Raw genomic sequence first — 16,506 nt, 5'->3', positions numbered from 1 at the left:
TTTTTGAGAGAGAGAGCATGAGTGCAAGCATGTGAAGGGGGCGCAGAGGGAGAGAGAGAATCTTAAGCAGGCTGCACCCAGCTAGGAACAGGAGGTGGAGAGCAGAACTCAGTCTGCGCACACTGAGATCATGACTTGATCCTAAGTCCCCACTTAACTGACTGAGCTACCCAGGTGGTCCAAGGCTTCGACTTAAATGTGACTCAAAGAGGTCTTAACCCACAGCTCTACGAAAATTAGGTGGTCCCATTATTTTCTACCACAAATGGCAATCTGTGATTTATGTACTGGTTTATTCCAAGAGTCACATACTTTTTTCCTATAGTGTCAGGTGGTAGATATTTCAAGTAGGTCTGATCTTGTGTGAAAGAAGCCACCGACCATACTAAAAGAGATGAGCATGCCTGCGTTCCAATAACACTTTAGAAACAATTAATTTTCACCTGTGACAAGATATACTTGTTTTAAAAACGCTCCCCATCTATTTAAAAATGTAAAAACCTGGGCACCTGGGTGGCTCAGGTCATCAGCCCAGAGTCCTGGTATCAAGCCCCCGCATTGGGCTCCCTGCTTAGCGGGAAGCCTGCTTCTCTCTTCCCACTCCCCCTGCTTGTGCTCCCTCTCTCATTGGCGGATTGGCGGATTCCGCCCAGGCGGGTTTCCAAGGCACCTGACACCGACCGACCTGGTCTGGGCGCTGCCGCTCACTCATGGGCTCACTCATGGGCTCACTCATGGGCTCACTCACGCCGCCGCGCCTCCCACCACCCCCGACGTGGACTGACAGCCGGAGGCAGGGTCTGCGGGCACCTAGACGCGGGGGCGGGGCCGGAGGGGCGGGGCAGGGGAAGGGGGGCGGGATGATCGCCGACTTCCGGCGGGTGGCGCGGGAGCAAGATGGCCACTACGAAGCGTGTGCTGTACGTGGGTGAGCAAGCGCGGAGCTAGGCGGTATCGGGGCTAACCGGGCCGGAGTGGGTCTCGGCGTGGGGCTGGAACGCGTTTACGGTTGCGGAGGGTGGCGAGCCTTTGTCTAGGCCTGATCGATGGCGGTATTGCTTTGCTTCGAGGAGTTAGCCCCAGACTTCCGCAGTCTTTCCGGGTTTTTTCCAAGCCAGCTGAGCTCTAACGGGAACCCCTTCACCTGCTGGGCCGGGAGGATTGGTAGAGGAATATTAGGAGGCTCAAGATCCTCGCGCTCCTTCATTTTACAGACCCCACTGCAGCGATGGCTCAGTCCTGGCCCCTGCCCTAAAGAACGAAGTTCCCAGATTAACCCAGTAGAAGTGAGAAAAACCTCCGTAGCGAAGTTTGATAAGGGCTTTGTAGCCTAAGTAGGGGCAGCTGTGTTTACTGAAAGGGAACTGCAAGAGCAAAAACCCGAAGGTATGAAATAGCCTTACCCACGGAGCAAAGGGGTCCTCTTGGGGGAAACCCAGAGAATTGAGGAAGCAGAAGGAAAGAGGGTGAAATAATTGACAGGGCCCAGGTCGTAAAGAGCCTTGTGTTCACTGCTAAGGAGTTTGTACTTTATCCTGAGGACAGTGGGAAATCTTTGAAAGAGTTTAAGCAGGGAAGTGATGGATTAAAAATCTGCATGTTCCCGGGATCGCTCTAGTTGGCTGTGTGGAGGAAAGGGAGGCCAGTTAAGAAGCTATTGCAGTAATCCTGGCGCTAAGATGAGCGCCGGCAAGAAAAGGTGAAGAGGTGTGTTTCATAAGGATGGTTGAGGGAGCAAATGAGAAACGTGCTTATGTACCCAAAGGACTAAATGGAACAACCCCTCTCCTTGGCTGTCACATGCTAACTGGGCTGCGGGAACTTCTCAAGAGAATGGAGGACGGTGGCTCAGAAGGCATTTGGCATCTTTGCAGGTGGGTTGGCAGAGGAGGTGGACGACAAAGTTCTTCATGCTGCTTTTATCCCTTTTGGAGACATCACAGATATTCAGATTCCTCTGGATTATGAAACAGGTGAGTCCTTTTCATGTCTTGTTCAGAATCCTAAGAGGAAAAGAATTTGAAAAAATTCTAAATGTGCATTCTAATATGGTTGGTATGTAGGAAAGTTCCAGAGGGTGCCTCATTAGGGCAGCAGGACAGTGATCTTTCTAGTTATAGCAGCATTTTTCTGAGGATAAAGAGTGAGCATCCTACTCAAGATTTTAGGATTCGTGCTTTATGCACCGTTGATGCTCAAAATGTGGGATCAATAATTGAAAAGTTAAATAACTTCATTTTTCTGCTTGCTTTGTATGCTGAGGTTAAGGTTTTAATTTGGCTTTGGTAGAAGAATTGACTGCCTGAAAGATTAGAAGTATAATTCATTACTTAGCCTTGTCTTCTAAAAGTCAAAGTTCAATATGGCTTGAAATATTGTTTAAACTGGGAAGAATTAAAGAAGGAGATTCCTTCTTCCAAAACAATGATTGGGTGGATTTTCCAGTGTCAGGATATGGCACGTGACTGACTTCACTATCCTTGTAACCCTGTTTCTTCCCATTGCCCCCCAGGGTAATTACTTATTTTTGTCCCCACCCCCTTTTTTTTTTCCCAGAAAAACACCGAGGATTTGCTTTTGTTGAATTTGAGTTGGCAGAGGTGAGAAAATTCTGTGTTACCTGTGTTTAGTCTTGGACTTCTTTTAGTGTCGTTACTGATTACAAAAGCAGCTGCTCTCCCATTTGGTTGGGTTTCTCCCATTTGGTTGGGTTTCTCTAACTGATGCTCCCATAGAGGCAGGAAGTGCCGCTTGATGGAAAGCTTCTTTCAGTTAATTAAATTGTACACTGTTAACAACACTGACATGCCCCTCTTGCTCTGCTGAGCTCCTGCAGCTCTGCTCACTGAGCATTTTTGCCTGGCATTGCTGGTGAATATTTCTTACGCCTTCCTCGAGATGGCAAGTTGCTGTACCAGCAGTTCTAAACTCAGCCAGGATGCGCTCTTTGTTAGACGGACACACAGCCCAGAGAAGAGGTATAGATGGGACTTTTTCCTGTTTTGTTTTGTTTTACTCTGTTTTTCTGTTGCTACGAGTATGTGTTTAGACACCACAAGAAGCTAAACTTGACCTTGTCTTTCCTTGACAGGATGCCGCAGCAGCTATTGACAACATGGTAAGGCTGAGCATCTTCATTCTTACTGAAGTTGCTTTTGGGTGGTACAGAGGGGCCTTGTGCGTCTGCTGGCTTGCTGAACTGTCAGAGTTACAAGGTTGCACGGGGAAGCAAAAAGCTGTGGTCGTGTGAGAAGATTCACTGTGAATTAATCACTTATAAGATCAGTCCTTACTCAAAAGTCCTTCCCCGTTTAACAGTGATACAAATTCGAATCCTTGTTATTGGCCAGTCTCTCACCGGCTGCCCCATGTCTAGGATAATAAATTGCAAACACTATGTAAATTGATTGCACAGTGAAACCGCATATGTTGCAGAAGAGGCAGAATTTCATGAAGCTTCAGACTAATTACAAGTGAGAAATTTCAGTAAGGATAATGGCAGGGCGTGCTCGTGATGCCGATGATTTTAATATCCTGGAGAGGTCTTTGGGAGTAATGATGAAATGCTGGAGTGTTCGTGATTTTCCTATCAGAAAGGAAGCGCAGTGATGTCACAGCATACTGTCGATAGAATCTTGTTGGAAAAAACACTGCAAATTAATCAGCACCCATTGTATCTTTGCTCTACAAATTAGTGCGTAGTTAAACCTGAAATTTATAATAAATTTATTTCCCATATTTTTAGTTTAATCACAATAAAATCCCATTCCTTTTTTTTTCCCCTTAACTTTTTACTGTGAAATTTTCTTCACTGCTCTAAATGGATTTACATGAAGTGACCATTCCTGGTGCCAGTTATCTTTGGATGATAAAGTTCTTTATTCCTCTTCCGTTTCCCACTCACCGAACATATTCCTCAACCCCCCGAGATCATTTCTCACCATTTCAAAGCAGATCTTGGCTTTTGAAGGTGAGCTCAAGTACGTGGAAACTACATGTATCCTTGTAATCCCAGGGCACTCTGGACCTGGAGTCACTTTCAGGAGCACAGGCCTTTGCTAGTATGAAAGAAAGGTGTGTGATGGAGGGAAATTGCCTGCAGCTCCTGGGCTGAGCTTGCTGCTGGGGCTCACGGATTAAGGGAGAACGAGTCATGAACTTATCTCGCATGTAGCAGGAACAAATGCAAAAGCGGTCTGACTCGTAACCCGATGGAGTTTAAACAGCTAGGTTTTTAATCTTTTCAGAATGAATCTGAGCTCTTCGGACGGACAATTCGTGTCAATTTGGCAAAACCAATGAGGATTAAGGAGGGCTCTTCCAGACCAGGTGAGTGGGGCGTGTAGGTTCCCCAGCGTGCCCTCCACTCATTTTTATCCGGATTTACTTGGAAGTAGGTGCTGAACGCTGCTCTGGATGGTTTTTGTTGGCAGAGGGCATGAGCCACCTTTGTGGGAAATAAAAAAGAGGTTGAGCTTCTCAGAGTAATTGTTTGCATCAGGAGAGAAAGCCTGCTTGATCTCCCATTTTTCCCAGTTTCCTCCACTTCGTTCCTGAGATGTTCCCATCAAGGGCTGGAACTGGCAAGGCTACACCTTCCATCTTGGCATAGTTTTGTTTTGTTTTAGATTTTATTTATTTATTTACTTGACAGAGAGAGACAGCAAGAGAGGGAAAACAAGCAGGGGGAGCGGGAGAGGGAGAAGCAGGCTCCCCGCTGAGCAGGGAGCCCAATGTGGGGCTCCATCCCAGGACCCCGGGATCATGACCTGAGCTGAAGGCAGACGCTTAACAACTGAGCCACCCAGGTGCCCCTTGGCATACTTTTTTTACTTGGCCTTCTAAGAGCTGGACTTCAGGGCTGACATTCCCAGTGGAAACGTTATACTTGGGAGTTCCCTCAGCTGAAGCCTCTGGCTGAGAGGGCCACTGAGTATGTTCTGCTTTGCAGACAGAAGCAGCTGGCGAGCCGTGGGGCGACGGCTTGAATTTCTGAGCATTTGTTCAATTCTTTTCCTTGCAGTGTGGTCAGATGATGACTGGCTGAAGAAGTTTTCTGGGAAGACTCTTGAAGAAAATAAGGAGGAGGAAGGGTCAGAGCCTCCCAAAGTGGAAACCCAGGAGGTGAGTCGAAGTCATGCGCCTCCCCGGGGAGGCTGGCACTTTCCATAAGAGACTTTTTTTTTTCAAGTTTTTGTGGAAATTTGCAAAACATATTTTAAAACATATTAAAAAATAAGGTCTTAGTATTGTGGTAAAGGAGGTATTGAGTGAGTGGGAGAGACAAACAGTAGGTCCCTCACCTTATGCTCTGTGTGATGAGCTACTCCGCTCTGCCCAGCCCTGCCCAGCCCTGCCCAGTCCCAGGTTGGGATTACCTGCTGAGGAGGAGGACACCTGAGGTGAGGAAGGCGAGTGAGGGCTCCTCTTCACCCCTCCTTGCCCAGGTGCACGGCCGGGGTGTGGTACCTGCCCTCAGTCTGCACGTGGGTCCGAGACTCTCCCTCCCCGGGAGCAGCCTGCCGGCACTCTCTCCCTACTCTGGGCGTCCCTCTCTGGCTGGCCCCTTGGGCTTTCCCAGTGCTCCCTCTGGGTGGTGTTCTCTGGACTTCTTTCTGGGCTCGGAGCATCCCCCTTCCCTTCTCGTCTTGGCCGAAACAGTAGCAGTCACGGATCTTTGCAGCTTCTCCTGTGCTCTTGCCTTTTCTGGTCTCTGTTCTAGTGTCAAGCTGCAGACGTTTCGGCCACCAAGTGTCACAGGCAACGTCGAGTTGCCCAGAATGGGTGGCCTCCTCTGTCTAATCTTGTTCTCCATCTTGTCGATTTGCCACCATCCATCCGCACGCACACTGACCCAAGCCAGAAACTGGGTTGCAAAGCAGAGCACACCTGTGGCCTTCACAGTTGGAGACACCATCTGCAGAACAGGGCCTGCGTGTCTTCACGTGCTGCTGAGTTCTCTCGCAGACCTTCCTGAGTCCCCCTCCCCTATTTGTCCCACTGCCCCCCCGCAGCTTCTTCTCCTGCACGTAATATCAGAAGCTCCCTAGCTGGTCTCTGGTGCAGTGCTCCCTAGCCCTTCACCAGGACAGCTAGAATGATCTGTTTAAGGCACAGACTGCTGCCCCGACTCCTGCCGAGAACTTTTCAGTGGCTCCTACCGCGCATCCCAAGGGATAAAGTTGGGGGGGGGGCGTGCCCCAGCTCCTGTCCCCCCACCCTCTGGAAAACCAGTCTGTTTCCCTATACGTCTTCGCTCTTGTGCAGCCTACGCAAGTGTTTATTGCCTGTCCCTTTTCTAGACAGGGATTCTGTGAGGTTAGGGGCCTTGTGTGAGCATCTTACTAACTAAAAAGTGAGGTGGAGGAACGTGGTTAAGAGTGTGGGCTCGGGGATGGGGTGATGATTGAGGTTTCATTTCCAGCTTCACTTACCAGTCTCTTGTTTTGGACAAGTAACTGCACTTCCTTGGACCTCTGTTTCCCCACCTGTAAATTGGGGATAAATAGTGGTACGGCTGGATCATCAGGATGGTAGTAAAGAGTTGATGGGCTAACAGATGTGAACATCGAGAATAGCGCCCTGCTCTTGGCAAGTGCTCTGCGCGTGGCAGCCAGTCACAGCCGTGTCCTCTGTGCCTGCGCCGGGTCTCAGCACACGGCCGCTAAACTGAGCCCCAAACCAGTTAGGAACTTTGGATTTTTCTCTTTGGAACATGCAATGCCTGAAAATGTCTCTTATCCCTTTTTAAGCCTTGTCTCCATGGGGTGGAAAACAGGCTCCCTTCCTCCCCCGCTGTCTTCCGAGCAGGCCAGAGGGCTGCCCTCCTGGTCTCCATTGTAGCCAGCCTGGGGGGCTAAGGGGGCCCAGCAGAGGGGAGGACATGCTGTCCGCCTGACTGGCATGAGATCGGTTTGTGGGTGTGGAGAGCCACGTATTTTGGGCCAGGGAGGTGGGGTTCTTTGACCGTGGGGCAGGGTGCGGCGAGCTGGGAGCTGGCATGTCTGAAGGCGAGTGTCAAGGGGTCCCAAGCTGTGGGGCAGGGCTGAGTTAGCTGGTGCTAGGTGGCGGGGTTGTGGGGGGTCCCCAGCAGTGTCACTGGGGGTCTGGCTGGTGGCTGCCTTCTACAGCCCCAGGCCTTCCCTGGTGGCACCAGGCAGCAGCCCACTCCCCGCACCTGGGTTCTTGGTGTGGGTGCGGAAGACTCAGTCTCTGACTTGGGGAGGCGGGGTACTCTCCAACCTGACCATTTCTTCTGTGCCCAGGGGGAGCCCAAGGCAAAAAAGGCCCGCTCAAACCCTCAGGTGTACATGGACATCAAAATTGGGAACAAGCCAGCCGGCCGCATCCAGATGCTGCTGCGTTCGGACGTTGTCCCCATGACAGCAGGTGAGCGGGACTCTGGGCGGGACGCTGGAGGCCGTGCAGGGGGCCTTCCCCTGGGTCTCACTGCCTCCCTTCTTGTGCCCTTGACACTGTTGCTGACCTGAGTTCCTTTGAGGCATCTCAGACCCTGGCTTCTAGTAACAAATGAGGCCAGCCGGGCACTTTTGAGGCTTTATAGGTGCTGCTTTACTATTTTCTTTTTAAATACATTCATGATAAAACAAAACAAAAAAAATCGGACATATGTATTCGAGTAATACTGAAGGTAGTAAGTAGAAAACGTCCATTTTTTCCCTCCCTTCTCCATATCCAGTTTATTCTCCAAAAGTAACTGGTTTTTGTTTTGTTTTGTTTTAATTAATTATTATTATTTTATTTTGACAGAGAGAGAGAGCGATCACAAGTAGAGAGATAGGGGAAGGGGGAAGCAGGCCTCTTGCTGAACAGAGAGCCTGATATGGGGCTCGATCCCAGGACCCTGAGATCATGACTTGAGCCAAAGGCAGAGGCTTAACCCACTGAGCCACCCAGGGGCCTAAAAGTCATTGCTGTTAACAGTTTCTTGAGTCTTTCTAGTGTAAATACCGACTTCCACTCATTTTTTTTTTTTTTTTTAATCTTAATTTTGTTATGTAGACACATAGTTTAAAAAGTCAATTTCACAAAGCTTGTTTTGAAAAACAGCAGGCCCCTGACACTGGCCCTGACCCTGGCGCCCCACCAACACCATCTGCTGCTCGTCAGAGGCAGTGGTTTCAGCTTCCAGCTGGTTCTTTGGGCATTTACCTCCGTATTGGTAGAGAAGAGATTTTTATGTTGCTACTTCCTGGTTTTTTGTTTTAGAGCTCTGTTGGCTTTCCATTCCATTCCATTCCATTGTTTTAGACCTCTGTTGGATTCCTGATAAGGAATCAGCTTATCCCTCTCGCTGCCCCTTCATCTTCCTTATATAGTTACTGTAAGTTTGGTTAGGCCATAGGTTATTCTCACTATGTAAGCATCATACTAGGGTGACCTCCTTTCGTGCACAGCATTTTGTTTTCCTGGGATTCGTAATTGTCCAGTTTTCACACAAGCATAGTCTTCTGTTCGTTTATTCCTGATGCTCCCCCTGATTCTGCTGCCTGTGTAAATCTCTCCTCATGTTCACACACAGCAGATAGTCAGTTTCCCTCCACTGCGGAAGTTCCTCTTTGGAGCCTTCTGACTCTCCCCAGCCTGGACCGTGCTGTTCAGGCCCACTGCACAGCGAGTGTCATGGGGTCTCCTGTGTTCACCTCTTAGGTTGGACTCTCTTCTTCTTCTGTCTTCTTTTTTGGTGTATTCCCTCATTTTAGTAGAAGACATCCTTCTGTAAGCTTCTGCAGCAAAAAGCTTGGGAAGTCCATTTTTGGAGAGTGAAGGCGAAATACATGTGCCTTCCCACTTAATAGACAGGGTGTAGATTTTAGAGAAGTCTAATGTTCCATTTCTAGATGCTTTACATAAAACTTCTTTTCTCTCTAGTGCTGAGCTGTTCGATATAGTAGCCACTAGCCGTATCTGCTGTTGAAATTTAAATTAAATAAAATTAAAATTCATTTACTCAGTTGCACTAGCCAGGCGCTTAAGAGCTGTTCAATAGCCCTGTCTAGAGGCTTGTAGACTGTCTGTGTGGTGTTCTTTTTTTTTTTTTTTTTTTTTAAGATTTTATTTATTTATTTGACAGACAGAGATCACACATAGGCAGAGAGGCAGGCAGAGAGAGTGGGGGAAGCAGACTCTGCCGAGAAGAGAGCCCGATGCAGGGCTTGATCCCAGGACCCTGAGACCATGACCTGAGCCGAAAGCAGAGACTTTAAGCCACTGAGCCACCCAGGCGCCCCATGTCCTGTATTCTAAAACCATGTGCCTTTGGCTAGATCTTACATGAATCTGGATATTCAGTGGGCCCCACTGTATTAGTTTTCTCTTGCTGTTGTCACAGATGACCACAAACTTAGTGGCTTATGACAACGCAAATTTAAATTATCTCCCATTCTGTAGGCCAGAAGTCCTGTAGGCTACAATGAAGATGGTTGGGTCACTGCCTTCCCTACTGGATGTGCTGGGGGGGACGTTTCCAGGCATATTCCGGTTGTCAGCAGAATTCAGTTCCCTGCGTCTGTAGGACTGAGGTACCCCATTTCCTTGCTGCTGTCAGCTGAGGGCTATTCCCAGCTTCTGGAGGCTTGCAGCACCCACCCCCCTTCCTCCGTTTTCGGAGCCAGCAATGGTGGATCCAGTCCTTCCCACATTTTGAATCTTTCTAACCCCACCTGGGGAAAGTTCTGTCACAGGCTTATGATCATATTAGGCCCATCCAGATAATTGGGGTTGTTTTCCCCGTCTTGAGGTCCATCCATAACCCTAATCGTGTCTGCAAAGGCTCTCTTGCCATAACAGGTTCTCAGCTTCCAGGGACTGGCATGGACGTGTTTAGGTGGCTGTTACTCTGTGTTCCACACCCACAGGACAGTGTTTTATCCTCTGGTTACGGAAATTTTCTTCAATTATTTGTTTGCTTTTGTCCCCTCTGATTCCTCTCCTTGTGGAGCCTTCCTAAGTGTTCTTTCTCTATAGCACTCTGTGCTTATTTCCCAGAGGTAAGATCATTTCATCTTTCTGAGGACATTACTGAGTTTTTTCTTCCTATATTTTATGTCTTAAGTCACTATTTCCTGAGTATTATGTTTTGCTTTGTGTTTGGTCTGTTTGTTTTGGTCTTTGCTTTTCACATCAGATGCCTCCCTCATATTAAGAAGGGGTCCCTAACTATGTGCTTGCAGAACTTCCTAGGAGAACTTCCTAGGCATTGCTAAGGCTTGCTGGCTGCGGCTTCCACTGTGGGGTGATTCATTTGGGGTCTTCTTCTGTCAGACCCCAAATATCCATTTCCCTGACATATTCTCTTGGACAGCTGGGAGTCCCCTGAGAAGAGTCTAATCTCCTGCTGGAGGCTGTACATCCAGTTATTAGCCATTGTGATGGCGGGAAGTGGGGCTAGTGTAGAAACCTTCACCTAATACCTGTTTGTCGCTAGGGTCCCTCAGCCCCCAGCTGCGTCTAGTGTATTCCCAGCCAGAGACCTCAGCTTTTACCCACCAGAAAGCAGCCTCCAGCCGCCTGCCTGCGGAGTGGGGGAGGATCCAGGGGTTAGCTGTTTTCTTAAATAGTCGACTTTACTGTTTTTAGAACTACCTTCACCTTGGACCTGAGCTTTCGGCATTTCTGTAGCATAGAGTGAGTTGGTTCTCAGCTCTGCCAGCTTTTAAGATTCAACTTTTCTTTTTTGTTTTAAATGTTTCAAGTTTTTATTTAAAGTCCAGTTTGTTAACATAGCATATAATAATAGTTTGGGGAGTAGAATTCAGTGATTCATCACTTACGGTTTGCCTCCCTCTTTTTTTTTTCTCCTCTGTTCGTCTGCTTCATTTCTTAAATTCCACGTAGAAGTGAAATCACGATAATTGTCTTTCTCTGACTGGCTTATTCCACTCAGCATAATACCCTCTAGTTCCATCCATAGCATTGCAAATGGCAAGATTTCATTTCTTTTGATGGCTGCATTGTAGTCCACTGTGTATATACACCACATCTTCTTTATCCATTCCTCAGTCAGTGGACATTTGGGCTCCTTCCATCATTTGGCTGTGGCTGATAATATTGCTAAAAACATCAGGTATAGGTGCTGAGATTCAGCTTTCTGAGGTCTGCTACATGTGGTATGATTCTGTCTGTTTCCTAGCTTTCAAAACTTTTATGTTGCTTGGTCTCCCCCTATCTCTCCCTCTCTCTCTTTGGCCTTTTAAACCAGTTTTTTTAAAGATTTTATTTGTTTATGTGACAGATAGAGATCACAAGCAGGCAGAAAGGGAAGCAGAGAGGGGGGGGGGAAGCAGGCTCCCCGCCAAGCAGAGAGCACAATGCGGGGCTCAATCCCAGGGCCCTGGGATCACGACCTGAGCCGAAGGCAGAGACTTTAACCCACTGAGCCACCCAGGCGCCCCCTTTTTAAACCATTTTTAAGTGTACGGTTCGGGGGCATTGATCGCATTCAGTGTTGTACGACCATCCCCACTGTCTCCAAACTGCTCAGCCCGCACCGAACTGCTGATCCCATTAGCCCACTCCTCAAGGTCTCCCTCCTGCCCCTGGGGGCCTCTCCTCTACCCTCCATCTCTGGATTTGCCTGCTCTAGACATTTCCTATAAATAGAATCATACACTATGTGGTCCTTTCCTTACAACTGGCTTTTTTTCACTTAGTATGTGTTCAGGGTTTATCCATGTTATGTGTTGGGGTTCTGTCCCTTTTTTATGGCTGAATAATATCCCGTTTTCTGGATATGTGACATGTTGTTCGTTCATTTATTGATGGATATGAGCATTGTTTCTACTTTTTTGGCTCTCGTGAATAATGCTGCCATGGACATTCGTGTGCCAGTATGTGTTTTAACACCTGTTGTCAGCTCTTTTGCGTATATACTTAGGGGTGGAAATGTACTCACATGGCAATTCCGTGTTTACCTTTTTGAGAAATTGCCAGACTTTTCTACAGTGGCTGTACCACTTTACATTCCCACCTCCAATGTATGAGGGTCTCAGTTTCTCCATATTCCTACCGACACTCATTATTTTCTGTTGATTACGGCCATCCTAGTGAGTGCAAAGCGGTATCTCATTGTGGTTTTGATTGGCATTTCCCGCATTTGCTAATGGTGTTGAGCATCTTTTCTTGGTCTTATGGGTCATTTGTAGATCTCCTTTGGAGAAATGTCTGTTCAAGTTTTTTACCCATTTATCAACTGCGTTGTTCGTCTTTCTGTTACTGAGTTGTAGGAGTTCATTATATATTCTGGGTATTGAACTCTCATCAGATAAGATTTACAGATACTTTCTCCCATTCTGTGGGTTGCCTTTTCTATTGAGTATCCTCTGATCCAAAAAGGTTTTTAGTTTTGACGAGGTCATTTTATTTTTTCTCTTTTATTATTTGTGCTTTGGGTGTCATGTTTAAGAAACTTGCCAAATCCAGAGTCACAAAGATTTTATTATTCCCTAAATAAATATCCAAAGATATTATTCCCTATGTTTTCTGGTAAGATTCTGTTTAGTTTTTCTTTAAAAAAAAAAAAAAGAAAGAAAGAAAGAAAGAAAAGTAAAAAAGAAACCAGGATGCCTGGGTGGCTCAGTTGGTTAAGCATCTGTCTTCAGCTTAGGTCATGATCCCGGGATCCTGGGATCGAGTCCCACATTGTACTCCCTGCTAATGGGGAGACGGCTTCTCCTCCTGCCTGCTTCTCCCACTGCTTGTGCTTTCTCTCTGACTAATAAATAAAATCTTCAACAAAAAAAAAAATGAGATGCCCTCCATTCAGAGTAGAGCAGAGCTGGAACACAGGTATTCAGTTTTCCTTTTTAACTGGAGTCTCTCTAGTCCTTTATAGTGTGAGGATCACACAGGTTTGGAATTCACAGCATATATTTTTTTTAAGATTTTATTTATTTATTTGACAGAGATCACAAGTAGGCAGAGAGAGACAGAGAAGCAGGCTCCCTGCTGAGCAACGAGCCCGATGTGGGACTTGATCCCAGGACCCTGGGATCATGACCTGAGCTGAAAGCAGAGGCTTTAACCCACTGAGCCACCCTGGCGCCCCACAGCATATTTTTTAATGAAAATACAAATACTAAACAAATATAGTTTATTAGAATCTAGCTTCAGAGGTTTTGTTTTGGGGGGGTTGTTGTGTTTTGTTGTTTCCTCAGAGACTTTGGTGTTATTAGAGTACATGGGCTAGGAGTGATGGGAAGGGGGGTAGCTGTCATGGGCAGCCCTGAGTCATATCAGATGCCCATCCCAATGGCCACGAATATGCCACAGGTCCTGCCATGCTGCCCTGCCTCATGGTTTTCCTGCCGGTGCTGCCCACAGCTCCTAGCCCTGCATCCTGCGCCTGGCCCCCACGCCCACTGTGTGGCACACCTCAAAGTCCATCTTCACGTGGTTGCAGCAGCTCGGCTGGGACTGTCCGGGGGCCCCACGGCCCCTAGCATCTTGCTGGCAGCTTTGGTGGCACAGTGACCCCACGGCCCGACGAACGGCTCTCTTTTATTTCCTGACCTCTGTACCTTTTCCTTTCTCTGCACCAGAGAATTTCCGATGCCTGTGCACCCACGAGAAGGGCTTTGGCTTTAAGGGAAGCAGCTTCCACCGGATTATCCCCCAGTTCATGTGCCAGGGCGGTGACTTCACGAACCACAACGGCACAGGGGGCAAGTCCATCTTTGGGAAGAAGTTCGACGATGAGAACTTTATCCTCAAACACACGGGACCAGGTGGGAGCTGCTGGGGTGCGGGGGGCTAAGGTCTGCAGGCGAGCCAGCCGGTGACCCAGCGCCAGTGTGTGGCCTGGTCAGGGTCGGGGAAGCAGCATCCATCTGTCTACTCGTGCATACCTGCTGTGGTCTAGCTCCGGCTTGGGCCTGCCATGGTGAACTGGGTCTGTCAGCCCCGCAGCCCCGTCTCTCTGTCGGACATACCTCTCTGCAAGCAGCTGGTCCCCCAGCAGCTGGAGGAAGACAGCTGCTGTGCTGCGTGATCATCTTGAAATTCAGGACTACACTTCAGGGGCCTGAACTGTGCTGCTAGAGCCCCTCAGGGAATCATGCTTGGTCCCTGTCCGAGACCACCGTTGCCCCTTCCCTTCATTCCTCAAGCCTCCACAGCACCCTCCAAGTGGATAGATGGCCCCCTGCATCCCTCCCAATGCACCCGCTCTGCCTTCCCTCCAAGGAAGGGTGTGAGCTGTCTCCTGTGGGTGGCTCTGCTCGTGGCCTGGACCCCATCCCCCTCTCCCACCAAGGAAGCGTGGCTTCTGTAATTGTCTCCCTGCTGCCTTGTGGCCGCATCCCCTGCTCTGCTGGATCAGCCCAGCAATGTGAAAGTATATGGTATTGATCTTTAAAAAAAGAGTCCTCCTTTGACTTGTGTGAGCTGTCGCCCATGCCTCCAATGCCCTGGTAAGGAAAACTTGTTGGAAAAGTGCAGCCTCCCTGCCTTTTGTTCTCTCTCTCCCCCTTCAGCCAGACTTCGAGCCCCACGCTGTCTCTGAAGCCACTCTTACCACAGATACCAACAGTATCCTTCTTGCCTGTGGCCAGTTCTTGGCCCACATCCTGGGCCGGCTTCTGGCAGCATTTCCACTGCCCTGTCTCCCACAGACATCCCTTTAGGGGTTGGGGGCCAGGGGAAGGGGGTGACGCGCTCCTTCTCTCCCCCAGGCCTGCTCTCCATGGCCAACTCTGGTCCAAACACCAACGGCTCCCAGTTCTTCCTGACGTGTGACAAGACGGACTGGCTGGATGGCAAGCACGTGGTGTTTGGGGAGGTCACAGAAGGCCTGGATGTCCTGCGGCAGATTGAGGTGGGTGGCTGCCCGGGCCCTGGGCCCAGTGGGACAGCTGGAGAGGGGGGCCACGGCTGCTCCCAGGGAGGGCTGCTTCTGCTCAGGTGGCAGCAGGCACCTGGAGAGGGCATCCCTGAGCTGCTCCTTACTCTCCAGCCTCCCTGGTTTCTCTCCCTCTTCTGTCCCCGCAAAGGCCCAGGGCAGCAAGGATGGGAAGCCGAAGCAGAAAGTGATCATCGCAGACTGCGGGGAGTATGTGTGAGTCTGCGCTGGCCATCTCTGTGCTGCCCCTGCCTGTCCAGGATCCATCTGCCTGGGAACCAGCACTTGAGGTCGCCTGTCCCCTCTGCGGCAAGCAGGGATGTGTGTTGTGGCCCTTCTTGGGGTCAGCTTGGAGTGGCTCTTGTGCAGACGCAGCCCAGACTCCCTCTGGCTCTCTCCCAGGTGTGGCTCTGCCCGGGAGCGCACAGAGGCACCGCCTTCCCCAGTGGGACGCCTTCCCCACTGCGCGTGGCCTTTTCTAGGCCTTTGCTGCCACGGCTTCTCCTGGGCCCACCCGTGGGGCTCCTGGACATTGCTTCTGGTAAAATAAACCCTCGTTCTTGTACTGCTGAGTCCAGCTAGTTCCTAGGGGTTGTCAGGGATTGCGTCTGTGGCTGAGCAGTCCTGCTGAGTTAGGCTGCCAGAGGGGTAGGGCTTAGCTTTTCTTTCCTCCCTTGGGTGGATTCCCGGAGATGCCAGGTGGGAGATCTGAAGCCCAGTACCCTTGTCAGACCATGGTCAGGATAATGGAAATCAGAAATAACGAAGAAGTCCCTGTGTCCTGCTGCCTCCACTCTTGAACTCCTGGCCAGTCCTTGAGGCAGCAAGGGTATGTTATGATTCTCAACAATTCATTTGTTTCTTCATAGTCAGTCTACAGAGGTTTTTTTAAGTAAGCTCTACACCCAGTGTGGGGCTTGAACTCATGACCCTGAGATTGAGAGTCACCTGCTCGAATGACTGAGCCAGCCAGGCACCCCCATTCTACAGAATTTGTAAATGCTATTTTATAATTCGAAGTGCCTTCTCTGTGCCAGGTATTTTGCTTACTTGTCTGGACGCAGGAGGTCACTCAACTCTGTGGGCCTAATTCAGCCTGCTGCTGCTTTTGTGCATAAAGTTACTGGAATCCAGCCATATCCATCCATTTACATATTATCTGTGGCTGCATCCCTACTGCAGGGACAGATACTGTATGGTCCCTGGGTTAGAGCTTTCCAGAGAAACAGAACCAGTAGGATAGGTGTAGGTATGCATATAGAGATTGATTTATTTTAAGCATTTGGTTCCATGATTGTGGGGGGTAGCAAGTCGGAATTCTGCAGGGCTGATAGGCTGGAGACCCAGGAAAGAGTTGATGTTGCAGTTCGAGTCCAAAGGCTGGCTGGAGGCAGAATTCCTCCTCCCTCATGCAGTCTCTGTCTTCTCTCTCTGAATAGCCTTCCACTGATTCAGTGAGGCCCACCCACATTATGGAGGGTAATCTGTGCTACTTCCAATCTGTTGATTTAGAGCCAAACTGACACATAAAATGAACCAACACAGCTTCAAAGCCTAAAATATTGACTACTTGAACCTTTACAGGAAGAGCTTGCTAATTGCTGAAAGACATAGCCCCACCCCATGCTGAGCTCTGCTCCTTCTAATGC

The 16,506-nt window shown here is 49.0% G+C and overlaps 1 protein-coding gene across 2 annotated transcripts; it reads left to right on the top strand.

Annotated features, from left to right (window-relative positions):
* The first annotated feature begins 854 nt into the window (after positions 1-854).
* Positions 855-15,422, top strand: PPIE (peptidylprolyl isomerase E). Of its 2 annotated transcripts, XM_032301606.1 has the most exons (11): positions 881-928; positions 1,215-1,386; positions 1,875-1,973; positions 2,557-2,600; positions 3,092-3,118; positions 4,248-4,329; positions 5,024-5,124; positions 7,266-7,389; positions 13,560-13,745; positions 14,691-14,833; positions 15,009-15,422. In XM_032301606.1, exons 5-11 carry the CDS (start codon positions 3,116-3,118, stop codon positions 15,075-15,077), a joined length of 708 nt encoding a protein of 235 aa, XP_032157497.1. In that variant the 5' UTR covers positions 881-928; positions 1,215-1,386; positions 1,875-1,973; positions 2,557-2,600; positions 3,092-3,115; the 3' UTR covers positions 15,078-15,422. The 2 variants fall into 2 exon arrangements, with proteins under 2 accessions (XP_032157496.1, XP_032157497.1); XM_032301605.1 differs by lacking the exon at positions 1,215-1,386 and having other exon boundaries at positions 855-928.
* Positions 15,423-16,506: the final 1,084 nt, after the last annotated feature.

The sequence above is a fragment of the Mustela erminea genome, chromosome 10 (genome assembly GCF_009829155.1).
Source record: "Mustela erminea isolate mMusErm1 chromosome 10, mMusErm1.Pri, whole genome shotgun sequence".
Taxonomy (NCBI): domain Eukaryota; kingdom Metazoa; phylum Chordata; class Mammalia; order Carnivora; family Mustelidae; genus Mustela; species Mustela erminea.
Note: the sequence above shows the minus strand (reverse complement) of the source record. Positions and strands in the feature narration are given on the sequence as shown.